Source organism: Astatotilapia calliptera, chromosome 9 (genome assembly GCF_900246225.1).
Source record: "Astatotilapia calliptera chromosome 9, fAstCal1.2, whole genome shotgun sequence".
In the NCBI taxonomy this organism is placed as follows: Eukaryota; Metazoa; Chordata; class Actinopteri; order Cichliformes; family Cichlidae; genus Astatotilapia; species Astatotilapia calliptera.
In genome coordinates this window covers 12,979,572-12,994,217 of record NC_039310.1, presented here as the reverse complement: position 1 = coordinate 12,994,217, position 14,646 = coordinate 12,979,572, and the positions used below count along the sequence as shown (strand labels likewise).

The window sequence follows — 14,646 nt, the reverse complement described above, 5'->3', positions numbered from 1 at the left end:
GCTGTTACAATGAAACCATTTGAATATTGGCTTCTGTGTTTCTTCACTATATGTATTTACTGGTTGTTACAAAGCAGCTCAGTTACATGATAAATCAACACATCTACATACATTCAAAGCCACCAAATCTATAGTAGTTTCACACTCAATATCTGTGTTTGGAAAATGAGCATGACAGATCAAAATAGTGCTTTTAAAACATTTACGGTTTGGTGTTCTCTTTACTATTGACTTTACTATTATTATGTGTTGACCTGCAGAGAAAAAGAGGTATTTTATTCAAGAAAAGATCTGGCCAAACACATAAATTTAACAAGAGGATGTGCAACAACCCCTTGTAACCGCTGCTGTCAAGGTTTATGTTTAAACAGTTATATAGACATAGTACAAAGATGATCCACATGGCAGGTGTCCCAGCAAAAAGCCTTGGCTGTTCAAAATAGAAAAGGAAATACGTTTTGCGAATGAAGACCAGATCCACTAGAATGACTCACCCTGGTCAAAAGTTTTCTGGTCACAGTAAGAGCAGACGCACAATTTAGTGCAGACTAAATTCAAAAATCAAATACCAAATTCAGCTTTTAAGGAGACCGTGCTCATTGCCACTGTGGAACATGATTTGGGCTTGATTCAATATCTCAGGGACCAGGCAGCTTGTTGTCATGGATTCAGTTATGAATTCTAGATCAAATATTTAAGTAATTTAAGATAATGCAAGGCCATCTGGAAGTCTAAGTTTCACTGAAATCTAATCTTCACACAAGGAAAGCACACTTGCAAACAGACCCAGAAATGACTCTAAAAGAAAAGCTATGGAATATTTAAAGCACCTTTAATGCACCTGCACAGTTTTCCAGCCACAGCTAATCAACAAAAAAGAATGTGCTATTAAGTAAAATGACCTGTATTTGTATAGTGCTTTACTTAGTCCCTAAGGACTCCAAAGTGCTTTACACGTTCAGTCATCCACCCACACTGGTGATGGCAAGCTACATTGTACCCACAGCCACCCTGGGGCGCACTGACAGAGGCCACCGGGCCCTCTGACCACCACCAGCAGGCAACGGGTGAAGTGTCTTGCCCAAGGACACAACGACCGAGACTGTCCGAGTCAGGGGTCAAACCGGCAACCTTCTGATTACAAGACCAACTGCCAACTCTTGAGCCACGATCGCCCCAAGTACCCAAAGAGTTAGATGCAGATTTGATAGGCAAACCCAGAAACTACAACTCAACTCAAAAAAACCTTTTGTGGAAGTCCTTCAAAGATTAAAGAGTGTGAACGCCACCAGTTACATACACTTGTGCAAGGTAACAGGTCACACATTTTCTGTAACTATATAGCACTTTATAGAGGATGTACTATGTGGGCTCAGACAACTGGTGAAGGAGCGAGACGAAAAACAAACAAAACAAACATTAAAGAGTGGTGACACCAGTTTAAATATCATTCTTTTAAATCTGAAATGTCAGAAACGAAATGAGACAATACCTTTGTATAGTTTGAGCTTCTTCAAGTTCATCTATCATAGTGCCATAATAAAGAGATCACTAGTCTAGGGAATGAGATCTTTCAAATATTGCACTGATGAGAAAAGGAGAAAAGAAAGGGAAAGACACAAGAACTCAATTAAAACTTCACGTTCACGGCTCCCTGCTTCCAAGAGAAGGTCAAGTCATTTTCACCCTCTTTGAATGCTAATGGGCAAACAAGCACACGATGGAAATGCCGCTTAACGGAGAACTATTCTCTGTCAAGTTGATATAAAACAACATAACAGTGAAAACACTTCACCTTGACTAATGTTTAAGCAGCAAAGACAGGCGGAAGGTGGGTGAGAAAGAGGGAGGGTGAATTATTTACTGCTTTAACACCGGCTTTAGCCTTGAATATGTCGACTTCTACAGAGATTTGCATCATGTTCTTTTATATGATGCCTCGTCATGAGTGGAAGAGACGACACTTAGCAATGCAACATGAATGTTTTATTGAGAGCTTTTATAATATTAGGTTTTTAGCCTGCATACATATATAATACAAAGGTAGATGCTTAAGCAAGCAATGATATGCGATCACACGTTTTCATAAGCCCGTCACACTCCCTCATCCTTAAGCCAGTAGCATCTAATGATGGACCCTCAACTATACAATATTTTGGCTTTGCAATTATAAATGACACATTTTTCATGATGTTCAAGAGGTCGTCAGGAAGGAAGCGCTAACTAACGATTTCCAGGAAAATAAAGCAAATGTTACTCTTCACATTTCAGTTTCTTCTGGGTACACTGCCAACATCATTCCATATTTACCTTGCCATGTTTACAGCTGTGCGCAGCTGAGTGAAAAAAGAAGCTCTTAAAGGCTAGACCATAAAAAAGAAGTTTCCCACATTTTTGTAGTTTATGAAATACTAAGATGATCAGACCAGACTGTCATTTTTATAAGTATACGGTTATCTCCTATATACTTTGCTTAATAGCATTTGTATGTCTGCTATTTAAAGGCCTTTGCACATGGATGGGTTCAAGTATGTGTGTAGTTTGTGTGTAACTCTCTGCATTTGTGTTATGTGCACATGTGCCTGTTAATCTAGTGGTAATGAAGCATGACGTATTGCACCATTCTGCAACACACCTCTTCTTAGATATAATTTAGTGAGACAACAGTGAGGTCAGAATTTCTTCAGCAGAAAAAAAGCATTTTATTAAATAATAGTTTGATAGATTAGATTTAAACCAACTTGTTTGTTTTAACCAGTTTCATAGGGACGCTGGTAACATAATATATGTACATGTGCATTACAAACGGTAAAACCCTTTGCATGAGCTTCAGAAAACACTAAAGTGAAAGAAAAGGTTTTCTATTACGTGTGTGTGTGTGTGTGTGTGTGTGTGTGTGTGTGTGTGTGTGTGTGTGTGTGTGTGTGTGTCTGCTTAAATTTAACCAGTAATCTCTACTATTTAGTGAGTCCATTACAGGTTTACAGTTCATCCTATCTGATGTCACTCCTCATTAATTTAGCCTAACTCATTAGCCTGCATCATTAAATAATTACCTACTGAGCAAAAAGACAGAACTTGATTAAGCATCCCATTCAAACTGTTAGCTGCAGTGAAGTAACAGCGTAGTTCGTTTAGTGGCAGTGCCAAACAAGCACGACATTTGACTACTGCAGCTCAAAATATTTGGAAAAACTCATTGTTTGCTGGTTCTAGTTACGGCAACATTTCCATTAAATGGTAAAGTTCAATCAGTTCTCTCTTCCTTCCAGTAAACAGTTTTTGTGGGGAGAATCACGCAGAGAAGTTTTGACATATTAATATGATTTCTGGGAATCAAATTTAGAAAAACAAATTTAGAAAAAAAGATTGAATGTCAAAATAGTAAAAGCAGAGAAAGGCATGCATATATTTTTATTTTTTATCAAATTCCAACAAAAACAAGGGAATGAATAAACTGAAAAAGAAAACAATGAATTAAGTTCATGACAGTTAATTAAAGGGGATCAAAGAGAAGATGTACCAAGCACACCTAATTAACCGTAGATCCCAGATCCCAGAAATCCTTCAAAATCCAAAGAAAACTGTGGCGTGGGTGTGAATGTGATTGTGACTCTTTATATGTTCATAGTGACAGTCGGAGCGAAGGAGAGCGGCCGTGACAGCGGAGCACGAGTGTCTGTGTCCCATTGTAAAACCACAGTAAAACCAGAGGTCAAAATAAAGAAATGCTGTCACCACGCCCGTGTCTTGTACGTGTGTAAAGGGTCCAACTTCACAAAAACATTTAGGGTATTAGAGCAAAAGACTCGAGTATAATTAAATGTTTCTATTACAACTCAACAAGAAATATATAAGAAATTCATAAACTGTTAAGTTCCTGGTTTCTGCTGTTGGTGTCTAATAAAGGCATAAAAATACAACACATATTTCCACAGCCAACTGGGTAAAACAACTTACAGTTAACTTATGCACACTGTTTACTGGTCGGCATGCAGTTTTTTAACACCCTGTCACACAGCTTTATCTTTAAAGCACTAGGCAGTCGATTTTCTACAAAATTAAAATACAGAATTTGAATATAATATTGCTCTAGTTTGTCAGTGTATGCATATAGCCACCATTAAAAGTGTTGATTAGCTTATATACAACGCTAAACAATTCATTATTATTTTCTGAAAAAGTAGCATCCATGTGTACGTGAGAAAAATTTCACTAACAAGCTTCCTGCTGTCTGCAGACGCTGGTTTGACAACTATTAAAATATTGCCAGTTGGACATGTTTTCCACCAATTGCACTGTTTTAAAAACACAAGGACACTTATACATTTTTAATTTGACATTGATTTTCTACTACAGGGTGCAACAGCGTACCTCGGCAAACAATCTGATAGTCACTGATCGTAACACGAATCCCTTTTCTTTTCTTTTTAGTTGTTATAAAATTGGTGCAACATTCATGGGATTTACATGGACACGAGTGAATCCGAAGACAGATGGTCTTCTAATGTTGCTCAAGGAACAAATGACTACTGAGTGACTTTGTCTCAAACAGCTGGTGTGTGGTGGCTCTGCATAAATGTCTGTCCATGTGTGTATGTGTGTCATTGAGGGCACAGGCAGCAGAGGGTTCATCACCAGATGGAACACATGCAAACAAACCTATTAATACCCATAAAATAAATATGGAAACAAACTCTTTCGTGACCACGCATTTAATTCTCGATCAACCAAAAATCAGTCCTTTCCTCTACGCACATCTGTGGGTGTCTGAATGGAAACGAGCTGAAAGCATTCACGAATAGAACAAAAACATGCAAACGCATACAAAGGGTGTGTGTAAGGCACCAGGTAGTTGTTTTCTTTTCTTGCTTGGCTACAAACCAGCAACCTGAAGGGAGTTAAACAGCCTCTGAACGGAGGAGAAGACCTTGTGTCTGGCTTGATAACACCGTAACAAGATGGAAAACAGTGCTGGGCTGTGAAGGATTTGCCAAAGTGGACAGTCTGATTGATTACAACAAGCATACTTTTTCACACACTGATTGCCAAAAGTAATAATTGCAAAAAGAGCTTTAAAATAGTGTGCAAAATCCTGGTGTAGGCGTCCAAGAATCCTCTCAGCTAGTCTGATTGCACACGCGGCGTCATGCATGGAGCCAAAAACAAATATGCAGAAATGCACACATTCATGCACACCAGAAATACAGCTGTGTGTGTGTTTTTTTTCTTTATAGTGGAAACAAATTAGCATTTACATACACATACACACTTGAGCATATACTGTACATGCAACACCAATAAGTACACATAGAAATATGGACTCTCATGCGCCTACACAGCCACACAAACACACACATCAAGGAGATAATAAGAGGGGTGAGAGGTCTGAAATTGAGCTGCAGGTACACTGGGACCTGAACACTGTGGTCTTATGTCACTTTAACCCTCTGAAAAGATGGTGAGATAGAAAGCTGCCCCCGGAGAGAAGCAGAAACACCTTCACTGCTATGTGTTAGTGTCTCTCTCTTATTGTTCTCAATGTCTAAATTCTCTCAGTTCAAATTTTTCCAACTTTTTCCTTTTCTGCCCTCTCGTACTCCCTCTCCTTTAGCACCTTTTACAATTTGATCTGTAGCTTTACAATGTGGAACAGCACAGTGACAGCATCATTTGTCTTCTTCCCCCGCATCTTTAGGTACCTACACACACATGCGCTCAAGTTCTATAAATGGTTTAGTGAGTTAGTGAGGAAAAATTGCTGAAAATCTACGTCATGTCATCAAAGTTTTAAGGAAATCTATCTCTATTGTGGCAAACAAACAGCTAAAAGAACAAACCAAGAACCAGAAAGGATCTGAGTCTTGTGTTGGACAAATCCAAAAACCCACACAAACATATTTCTCTGTAGAACCAAGTTCCTACAATTAACTATAGGAACAAACATAGAAAGATGTTGAAGATGAAAATGTGTTTGTCTGTGTTTTGGATGAGCTCATGTTTTAGATTCATCACTGTTTTTACTCAAACATTCCTAAATAGTCAACCGTAGGTGAATAGCGTGCTTAGCATGAAATGAAAACTCCTCAGCTCATTTGGCCTTAAAAGAAGCATTTAAAAAAGTCAATTAATACGTCTAATTTAAGTATTGCTCCCAGGATACATAGCCCATTTAGGATATAAAACTAGTCTGTGGTGCACTGTATAACTGCAAATGATACCAAAATTGACAAATATTACACAGAAGAATAACTTCATGATCACACTTAGGTATCATATAGTCTTTACCCATACAAGTACAGCTATACACACCCATATTATTTAGGTTTCCTATTAAATATATTATATATTTGTTTTTTGTACTGCAGCTGTAAGAACCTAATCAGTGGATAAAAAAGGTGGATATGCATACTAGTTAACATTAATATTAATAACATTTAGCCATGCAACATCACCTCTCTGGTGGTGAAAGTGGGCCGAGCTAGTGCTTGAGGTTGAGAGATACGGGTTAGATAAAGCTGGGGTCAACTCAATGGATAATTTGTATTCCGGAGAGCAGCCTGGCTCTTTTCCAGTCTGGAGTTGCTCCACTGTCCCCAGCGAGGATATGGAGCAATGGTACAGAAAGTTGGAGGGTGTGTTAACAGAACACACTGAGTATTTCTGTTACTGGACATTTGTGCAATTCACACTTTGTCCATACGGAATACCATGAATATAGATGAAGTTGTTTGTAAGTGCACTTGGCTAGGCCACCCTACATCATTTTGCAATCATGTACATATGTCATAGACATGAGCCGAGTTATCAAATGACGACCATAAATGATCAGGCCTGGCATACCTATACATTTAGTGAGGCTGTACTGGAAGTGTCTGGCCCCCACTTCTTGTGGGAGATCATCAATTTGTACCTCAGTCAGAACTTCAACAGCAATCGACAACCCTGTCACCTCACAGCAAGAAAGTCCTTTTTTCTTGTGGTCTCTGGGCCCTGTGCCTGCATGAGGTACAACTAGGTACCACAGCTTTCTTCCACAGTCCAGATACTTGCATGTTAGGTTAAACGGTGATTCTAAATTGGCAATAGGTGTGAATGTATAGAAGGTAAAGTATTTAACTGTATGACTATACGGGAAAAAAAAGTGGCTTGAAGTGTTGAGAGTCTAAACTGCTAAGTGAGACTAGAAAAGCCATTCCAGTCCATTCCAAAGGAGGAGGGGACCTTGAGTGTGAATGGTTCCACACTTCCTTTATTGAGGTTGGTGTGTAAAGCTGTGGCAACGAGGTGGTTGGAGGATCTTTTCTAGCTTGGTTACCTAATGCATTTTTAAATACATCCAATAGCTGCAATAGTGGAAGATAACCATTTGAAATAGCTCAAGAATCTTCAAAACTGGTGGGGTGAGGGTTTAATCCACTGGTGGTTCATTGAGCACATAAATGGTAAATGGCCTGTATTTGTATAGCGCTTTTACTAGTCCCCCCCTAGGGACCCCAAAGCGCTTTACACACCCAGTCATCCACCCATTCATTCATACACTGGTGGAGGCAGCTACAGTTGTAGCCACAGCTGACAGAAGCGAGGCTGCCATATCGCGCCATCGGCCAGTAGGCGGTAGGTGAAGTGTCTTGCCCAAGGACACAACGACCGAGACTGTCCGAGCCGGGGCTCGAACCGGCAACCTTCCGATTACAACTCGAACTCCCAACTCTTGAGCCACGATCGCCCACATAGCTCAAAGAAAGCTGGCCAAGTGGAGACTTTTTTTTTCAAACATCTCAGGCCTCTGTGGGGTTGGTGTGAGAGTATGTACACAGATCAACAAATATGATCAGAAACAAATGACAAACTTTCTGTGCTAGCAGCACGCAAGTGATCAAATAGTTACACATCAAAATTTCAGTCTCATGACTAATTTTAAAGATCAGACCAGTATTGACTTTTTTCTTTAACACGTATTCAATATGAATACATATGTGGTCCAAAATAACAAATCTTCTACAGCATTTTACAGTGTTTTACTGTACTACTTACTACGATTACCTGCAGCTCTTTTTCATCATCAGCCTGACTTTTTACTCTTTCATGCCAGGTTAGCAGATCTAAGAAAAGAATTATGTGATCAAAAAATATTCACTATTATGTCTGCATGCCAGGCTCTTAACAGATGTTTAGATCAAATAGATCAACAAGGAGCAAATTTCATGCGAGTTAACTTAATGCTTAACTCACCATATTAAATTAAGACTACAGTAACTGCTCTGACACAAGTAGAGCACAAAGTAGAGCATAAAGTGTAGGCTTTACTAACACGAGGATGGGCGTTAACGAGTACACACTGAAATATAATAGAAACCTATTTTCTCATACTGAGATGCACATAAACACAGTAATCATGAAAGCTGTAAGTTGTCCTCCGTGATTTCAAACTGTACAAAGAAACAATTTAGAGGCACAATGCACCAAAATGAAAGTCAACACACAAAGGATCTCAGCATGTGAGGAGTTGTTTCTATGGTGACCAACACAAATTGGTGCAAATGTGCTTCAGTGAATGAACGTGAAAGGGAGCAACAAAAAAGAACAAAATATGCATATACTGTTTGAAGTTGTGCCTATAATCGCACAGTGGTGAAGATTAAGAAACTTTGATTTTTCTGCAAAAATATTTTCCATTTATTTGACATTTGTCAGTAGATGTATAAACACACACACACACACACCTTGAGGTGACTGTTGTGAACTGGTGCAATACAAACAAAACCGAACAGAACTGAATAAAATGATAATGTGATATATAAAAGAAAAAGAAAACAACACCTGAGACAAGATTTTAAGTGCCTGTTGCTTACCTGAGACAGCCTGTAGCATTGCGCAGCACCTGGGATGTATGGATGTGGAGCTTGCGGTCATCATGGTGATTTGGGGAGGAGTCCCAGTTAGAGTGGGGTATGATGACACTATTGGTCAGAACGGCCAAGGCATCCTGGATGATTGGCATCTTCAGTGCATCACATGATGACAGGTTCCAAAGCACACCTGCATATGAATGTGTTCAGAAAATAAGAAACATTATCCTATTTATGTTTAGACAGTTCTGTAAGTAACTTTTTCAAAGTAGCTACTATAACTATTATATCCTTAGTTTCTGTCTGCACGTTTCTGTATGTAACTGATCGGGTCAGTTACTGGCTCACCAATATTCTCAGCATTTACATTTGTTCTTTCTCAGTGCTTCTCTTTTCATTCTCCATTTTCCTCTCATTCTAATTGGCTGAGGCATGAGGGTGCCTACCGCGAGTCTCCTTAAGTCTTAGGTTTTAGTCCAGTTAAAGGGGAACTGTTCTCTGAACTTTAGACATTAGAGGTGCGTGTTAGAAACACAAATGTTAAATGCAGATGAATCAGACATAAACTACTAAACTCCCCAGTACAATGTCTGTGTGATGTCTGATTGAGCCAATCTGCCACTAAAACAGTGTTGGTAATAGTTCAGTGAATTCACAGCCGGCAGTGCATGCACCACACAGGCAGCACCGTTGCCTAAACCAAGCAGAACCCTTCTTGTAGCAAGAATGAATCTTAAGCAGACTACCTCCTGCTGTGTGCTACATGTGATTGCAAGCTTTGGATAATGTCCTGACCTAAATCTTCCACCATTATCCATATTTCATGTGTGGTACACACATTGCACCAAAATTTATTTTGTATAATCTTTTACATTGGTATGATCTAAGCAGCCTACTGTCAAAGATGCTGTTTGCTTATCATCTTCATCATCATCACCATCATAATGAAGGATTGTGGAAACTGTCATTGCCAATGTAGACTTACACTGACTAGATAATAGTACGACACTAATATATAAACCACCAAGAACGCTGATTGTTGATTTAGTTTTCTGCAAAGTTTTATCGACTAAATTACATTTACAAACTTTGTAAATAAAACCTCATACTTTCATAAATCAAATACATCTTTAGAGCTAAAAATATTTATCCAACCGTTTCATTTTCATCAAATGAAGTTTTAAGCTCTTCTGTAAAAAAAACAAAACAAAAACGATTAACAATTATTTGATCTTACATACCTCATTAACTGCTGTGCTACAATTCTCTCCAAAACCTAATAAAAATGTGCTTGGTTCCATTCACTGTTCTGAAATGTACATGTGAAATACATTTGGCTACATTTTGGGAGTCAGGGCAGCAAATTACTTTAAGAAATAAAAACAGCCTAAAACTGTTTTTTAACCTTGAGCAGAATGACACTGATCTCAGACACACCTTTTCAGAGCATGCGAGGACATATTTCAGGACTGGAAATGCTAACAATAGCACCTCCCTATATTTATCACTTTTGAGTAAGCCACCCACACTTTTATTTTTGAATCTGACTCCAACTGGCATTATTTATCACATGCTGTGTCATACAAAACGCACACAAACTTATTGCCAAATTAATTTTACAGCAATGCATAAACATAAAGCCAGCAAACACAGCTGCATGGTCATATAAATAACCTGGCTGAAAAACAAGTTTTTATGTTTTTATGTATCCATGATATACTAAATCGCCTACAAAGATACATGGATATACAACACACACAAACACACATACACACAAATACACTTTTTTTTTTTTTGCTTCCTGTCAGATGGGATACCAGATGCCTTTTCACAGACCGGTGACAGCAGTAGCCCTGTTGGTCAGCTGTGACACACTCATACGTATCAAACACACACGTGTGCTCATACACACACAGGCTACATTAGCACTGTCACATTCTAGATATGTTAGTTAGTTTCTGTGGCTTTCATTGAACTTTCTTACATAGCAAAAAACAATAAAGTAAAAATATAGGAACCAGAGTGACAGGGATAAATAAAATAAGAAAATATAGATATATCAGTAGCACTGGTGGATTAAGGAGCTGAGAGACTGCCGAGAAATTGGAACAGATTGAACAGATTGCAACAAGAGGAGACAACCTCCTTTAAAGCTACAAGAAACTATAAAAAGCTGTGGTGCTATAGGTCATCATCTCTCGTGTATTTCGTGTCAGACTCCAGATGTTGCATGTCCCAATGACAGATGTCGTTCATTTGCACAGTTAGCAAACAATTAAAATATGGGCACAAATCACAATATGCTGCGCCCCACAGTTCATAGAAACTGTCAGTGAGCTTAAAGGTGTCCTGTTCATTCAGTAATTCTGAGTGCAAAATCCAAAGATAAAGACTGCATCTGTTTTCTTAAATGCTAGCAAGTGTGGAAAATCTCTGTAGTTAAACCTGGACCTCACTTATTATGTGTTGGGGAGCAAACAATTAATTAATAAAGCATATTTAAAATAAATATACACAATAAAATCCCAAAGTATACAAAATTTGTTCAACTTCTTTCGAGCATGAGAACTGAAACGAAAAATGCACTTTAAAAATAAATATAAAGGTACTGAAAATAAAGATAATAAAGGGCTAGAAAAATAAACTGTGATCTGTGGACAAATATGAATAAAGCCTCACTTGACTGAAACATTTGTGGAGGCAATGGATGTTAAGTAGCAGCCAGCTTTGCATTCCCCAAAGCAATGCCAGTCTTGAAGCCTTACACTATACTCTACTACATACGGTCATAATGTCAATCTCAGGGAAAGGGATTGGAAGAAAATGAGGCCAGTGAATAGACAAGGAAGGGCAGTGAGAAAGCAAATGCCAGTGTTACTTAGCCAGTGGGTTAATTCTTAATTACAAATGCATAGCTGTTAAACCCAAATAATTAATATTTAATAATTTAGACTTAATAGACCACTGCAGAAAGCAAATGATTAGATGGAATATGCATAAGACTATATATAAGTTTATACAAGAAGAAAGCTAAAAGTAGAGACGGGGAGATGTAATTGGGAATTTCAGAGAAGAGTTTGTGTGTGTGAGAGAGGGCAAGAGAGAATGAGAGGAAGCAAGCTTGAGAGGACAAGAGAAGGAGGGTGATAATAACACAATGACCTTGTATGCTGCTTGGCAGCAATCAAGAGCTTGTACTAAGGCATGTGAGTGTGAGTGTGGTAACATTTGCCTTCACTTTCACTAATCAGCCTCTTGTTTCACATCTCAACTTTCTGTCTTTCCACTTAATCCTGCTATTCACACAGGCTCTTCTCAAATCAAAGTAAAAAAAATAAAATAAGGCAATAAGCTCAAACATATGCAAGCATGCACACACTCTGTTGCCACCTCAGAGTGAAGACACACATTCAGCAAAACACTTGACTTATAAAGCTGAATGCTGTCAAACATCTTCTGTATTTCTCTCTGCTTCTTTTTCCCGCGTCGGTCTGTTTCTCATGTGGTAAGTGTTTTCAGTGTATGATTGCAATCAGGTTAAAACAGTGTTGTCTTTGATGAGCTGACAAGAAGCAGCACTCAGCAAGCCTTTCTTTATCTGCTCGGGCCAATACATCTAAACAAACACACATTGAGACACAATACATGCTCAGGAAGCGACACGTTGATTTTTGTGCAGGCGCGAATGGACAAAAACACTGATTAAAAGGAGACACGTAAAAGGATGCACTGATCAGTTTTTTTCTGGGGCAAGGACATTGTACCGGCCACTGTCCAATATTCTGCAAATTTAAGGCTGACACACACACATCGACACACCAGCAACCACACTTACACAGACTTGTCTGCTCTAGAAACATAGATATGTAATGCTTCACTAAACTCAATGTCCTTATGGGTATAACATCAAGTGACCAACAGACAGTGACATCATACTTCAAGTATGTGTGCCTGTGAGTGCATGTGTCTGCGCTTTTTTTCTTTTCTCTTTCCTTGTCCTTATACCCCATCCCTCTCTGACTAGTTCCCTTTAGACATTTGACAGACAGTTTCCTAGGAGCCTGGTGGTTTGGGGGAGAGAGGAGATGATTGCATGAATTCATGAATAAATGAGAATGTGACTTGTAAGGGAAGAATGAGACCTGTTAGGCCTCAAGTGGTGATGTTTTATTAAACAGCCTTCATTTGTGCAGCTCACTGCGAATTAGTTAGCTGCTGGGTCACAACCTGGTGATGAGCAATGCCAGAGATGACAAATTGCATGGCTGTTGTGTCTATAAAAATCTGTGAATGAGAAAAACGGTAAATAAATAAATAAAATAACATAAAATAAAATAGTGCTTTGGGGTAACGTTTTCAGACAGCAAGCTAGCAATTGCTGACTTAACCATCGAGTCATCGAACCTTCATTTCAGCGGTAGGTTTGCTGAAGACCTTTGGCAGCACAAGGTAAAATCATGTATTGTGGGTAAACTGCCACTGCCAATACTGGAGATTTCATTACCACCAGAGAATTTCACAGTGAAAAGGCTGCATTGAAATTTCTTGAATAACAGCAGCATTTGGAGCTTGGGGATTTAGACGTTGACAATAGAAAATATTTTATGCCTTCAAGTAACAGGAAATGATGAACTGTATTTGTGAGTACAGCAGTATAATTCAACATTGTTGGGCTGTTTTTAACATAACCTTGCAACAGTGGAAAAGTCAGTCAGTCACTTCTGTACACATGCAGTTATTCTCTGCTGCATTTCTCATAGCTTTTATTCTCATTACCAAACTGACTTCTGGAAATGAGCGCTTGCGTATGTAGCGGAATATATGTAAGCATATTGTTTTCATGTTCAATGCAATTCACAGAAACATGCATTGTGATATGCGTCATAGCTGAGAGAAGCAACCATGTGCAGTTTTTCATAGAGAGGAAGCGGATTAGATGGTGACTAATGGAAGTACTGAGAAGTACTAATTATAATAATCTGAGAAGATTTGTCCAAATGGAAACTTTTTGGATACAGCTGTCTTCAGCAGTTGCTTCTCCCCTCAGCCATTTCAGAGGAGGCAGCAACAGAAACTGTAGTCATGGTCCACTGCATTCAAGGTGAGCCCATGAGTAAGGATAGCATCTCCTATTGACATCCGAAGCCTCTGCATCGACCAGACTTTGACTGACAGGCCCAGAAGCCTTGACTTCATCCTATCTACCTCACGCTCAGACCTAGGAAGCCAATAAAGCTTGTCTAAATTTAAACTTCAGAACCAACAGAGAGATAGGGTAAATAGTTAAAGGGAAGGTTTTTCCAATCACCAAAAGTAACAAAAAAACAAAAATTTATGCCTGATTCTGAAGAGATTCTTTAATTACAAATTAGAGGGATGGATCAACATAGACGTAATAAGAAAGCAGAATTGGTACAATACTGGCATTTTTTTGAGTCTACGGGTAGCATAGGGTGACACAATCCTAGATCAATCTCTCCTAGTGACAGTCATTGTTTACTTTCAAATTATTCGGCCGTCAAGTAGAATTAAAGGTTAGACTTTGAGTAGAATAAAATTTGACACAGCAAAGCATCCGAGAGCAGAGACACTAACATGTAGTTACAGAGCATTAGCATCATTAGCTCTTCCGTAACATGTTTTAACTGCAAATTTTTCAGCACTGATCTACCGAAAGAGTTGCTATAGAGTCACACAATTTCATCTGATAGCCGCTCAACCCAAATACAGTCCAACAACATTAGTTCTGTCCAACAGCACCTGGATTATAAGTCAGTGAATATGGTCCAGATAT

General features: G+C 38.7%; 1 protein-coding gene across 3 annotated transcripts in view; it reads right to left on the bottom strand.

Moving 5' to 3' along the window:
- ctnnd2a (catenin (cadherin-associated protein), delta 2a) overlaps positions 1-14,646 on the bottom strand; it is a 255,788-nt gene that overhangs the window by 49,078 nt on the left and 192,064 nt on the right. For all 3 annotated transcript variants that reach the window (XM_026179361.1, XM_026179364.1, XM_026179362.1), the window contains exon 15: positions 8,856-9,042. In XM_026179361.1, coding sequence (XP_026035146.1) covers positions 8,856-9,042 — 187 coding nt within the window. The remainder of the gene's footprint in view (positions 1-8,855; positions 9,043-14,646) is intronic.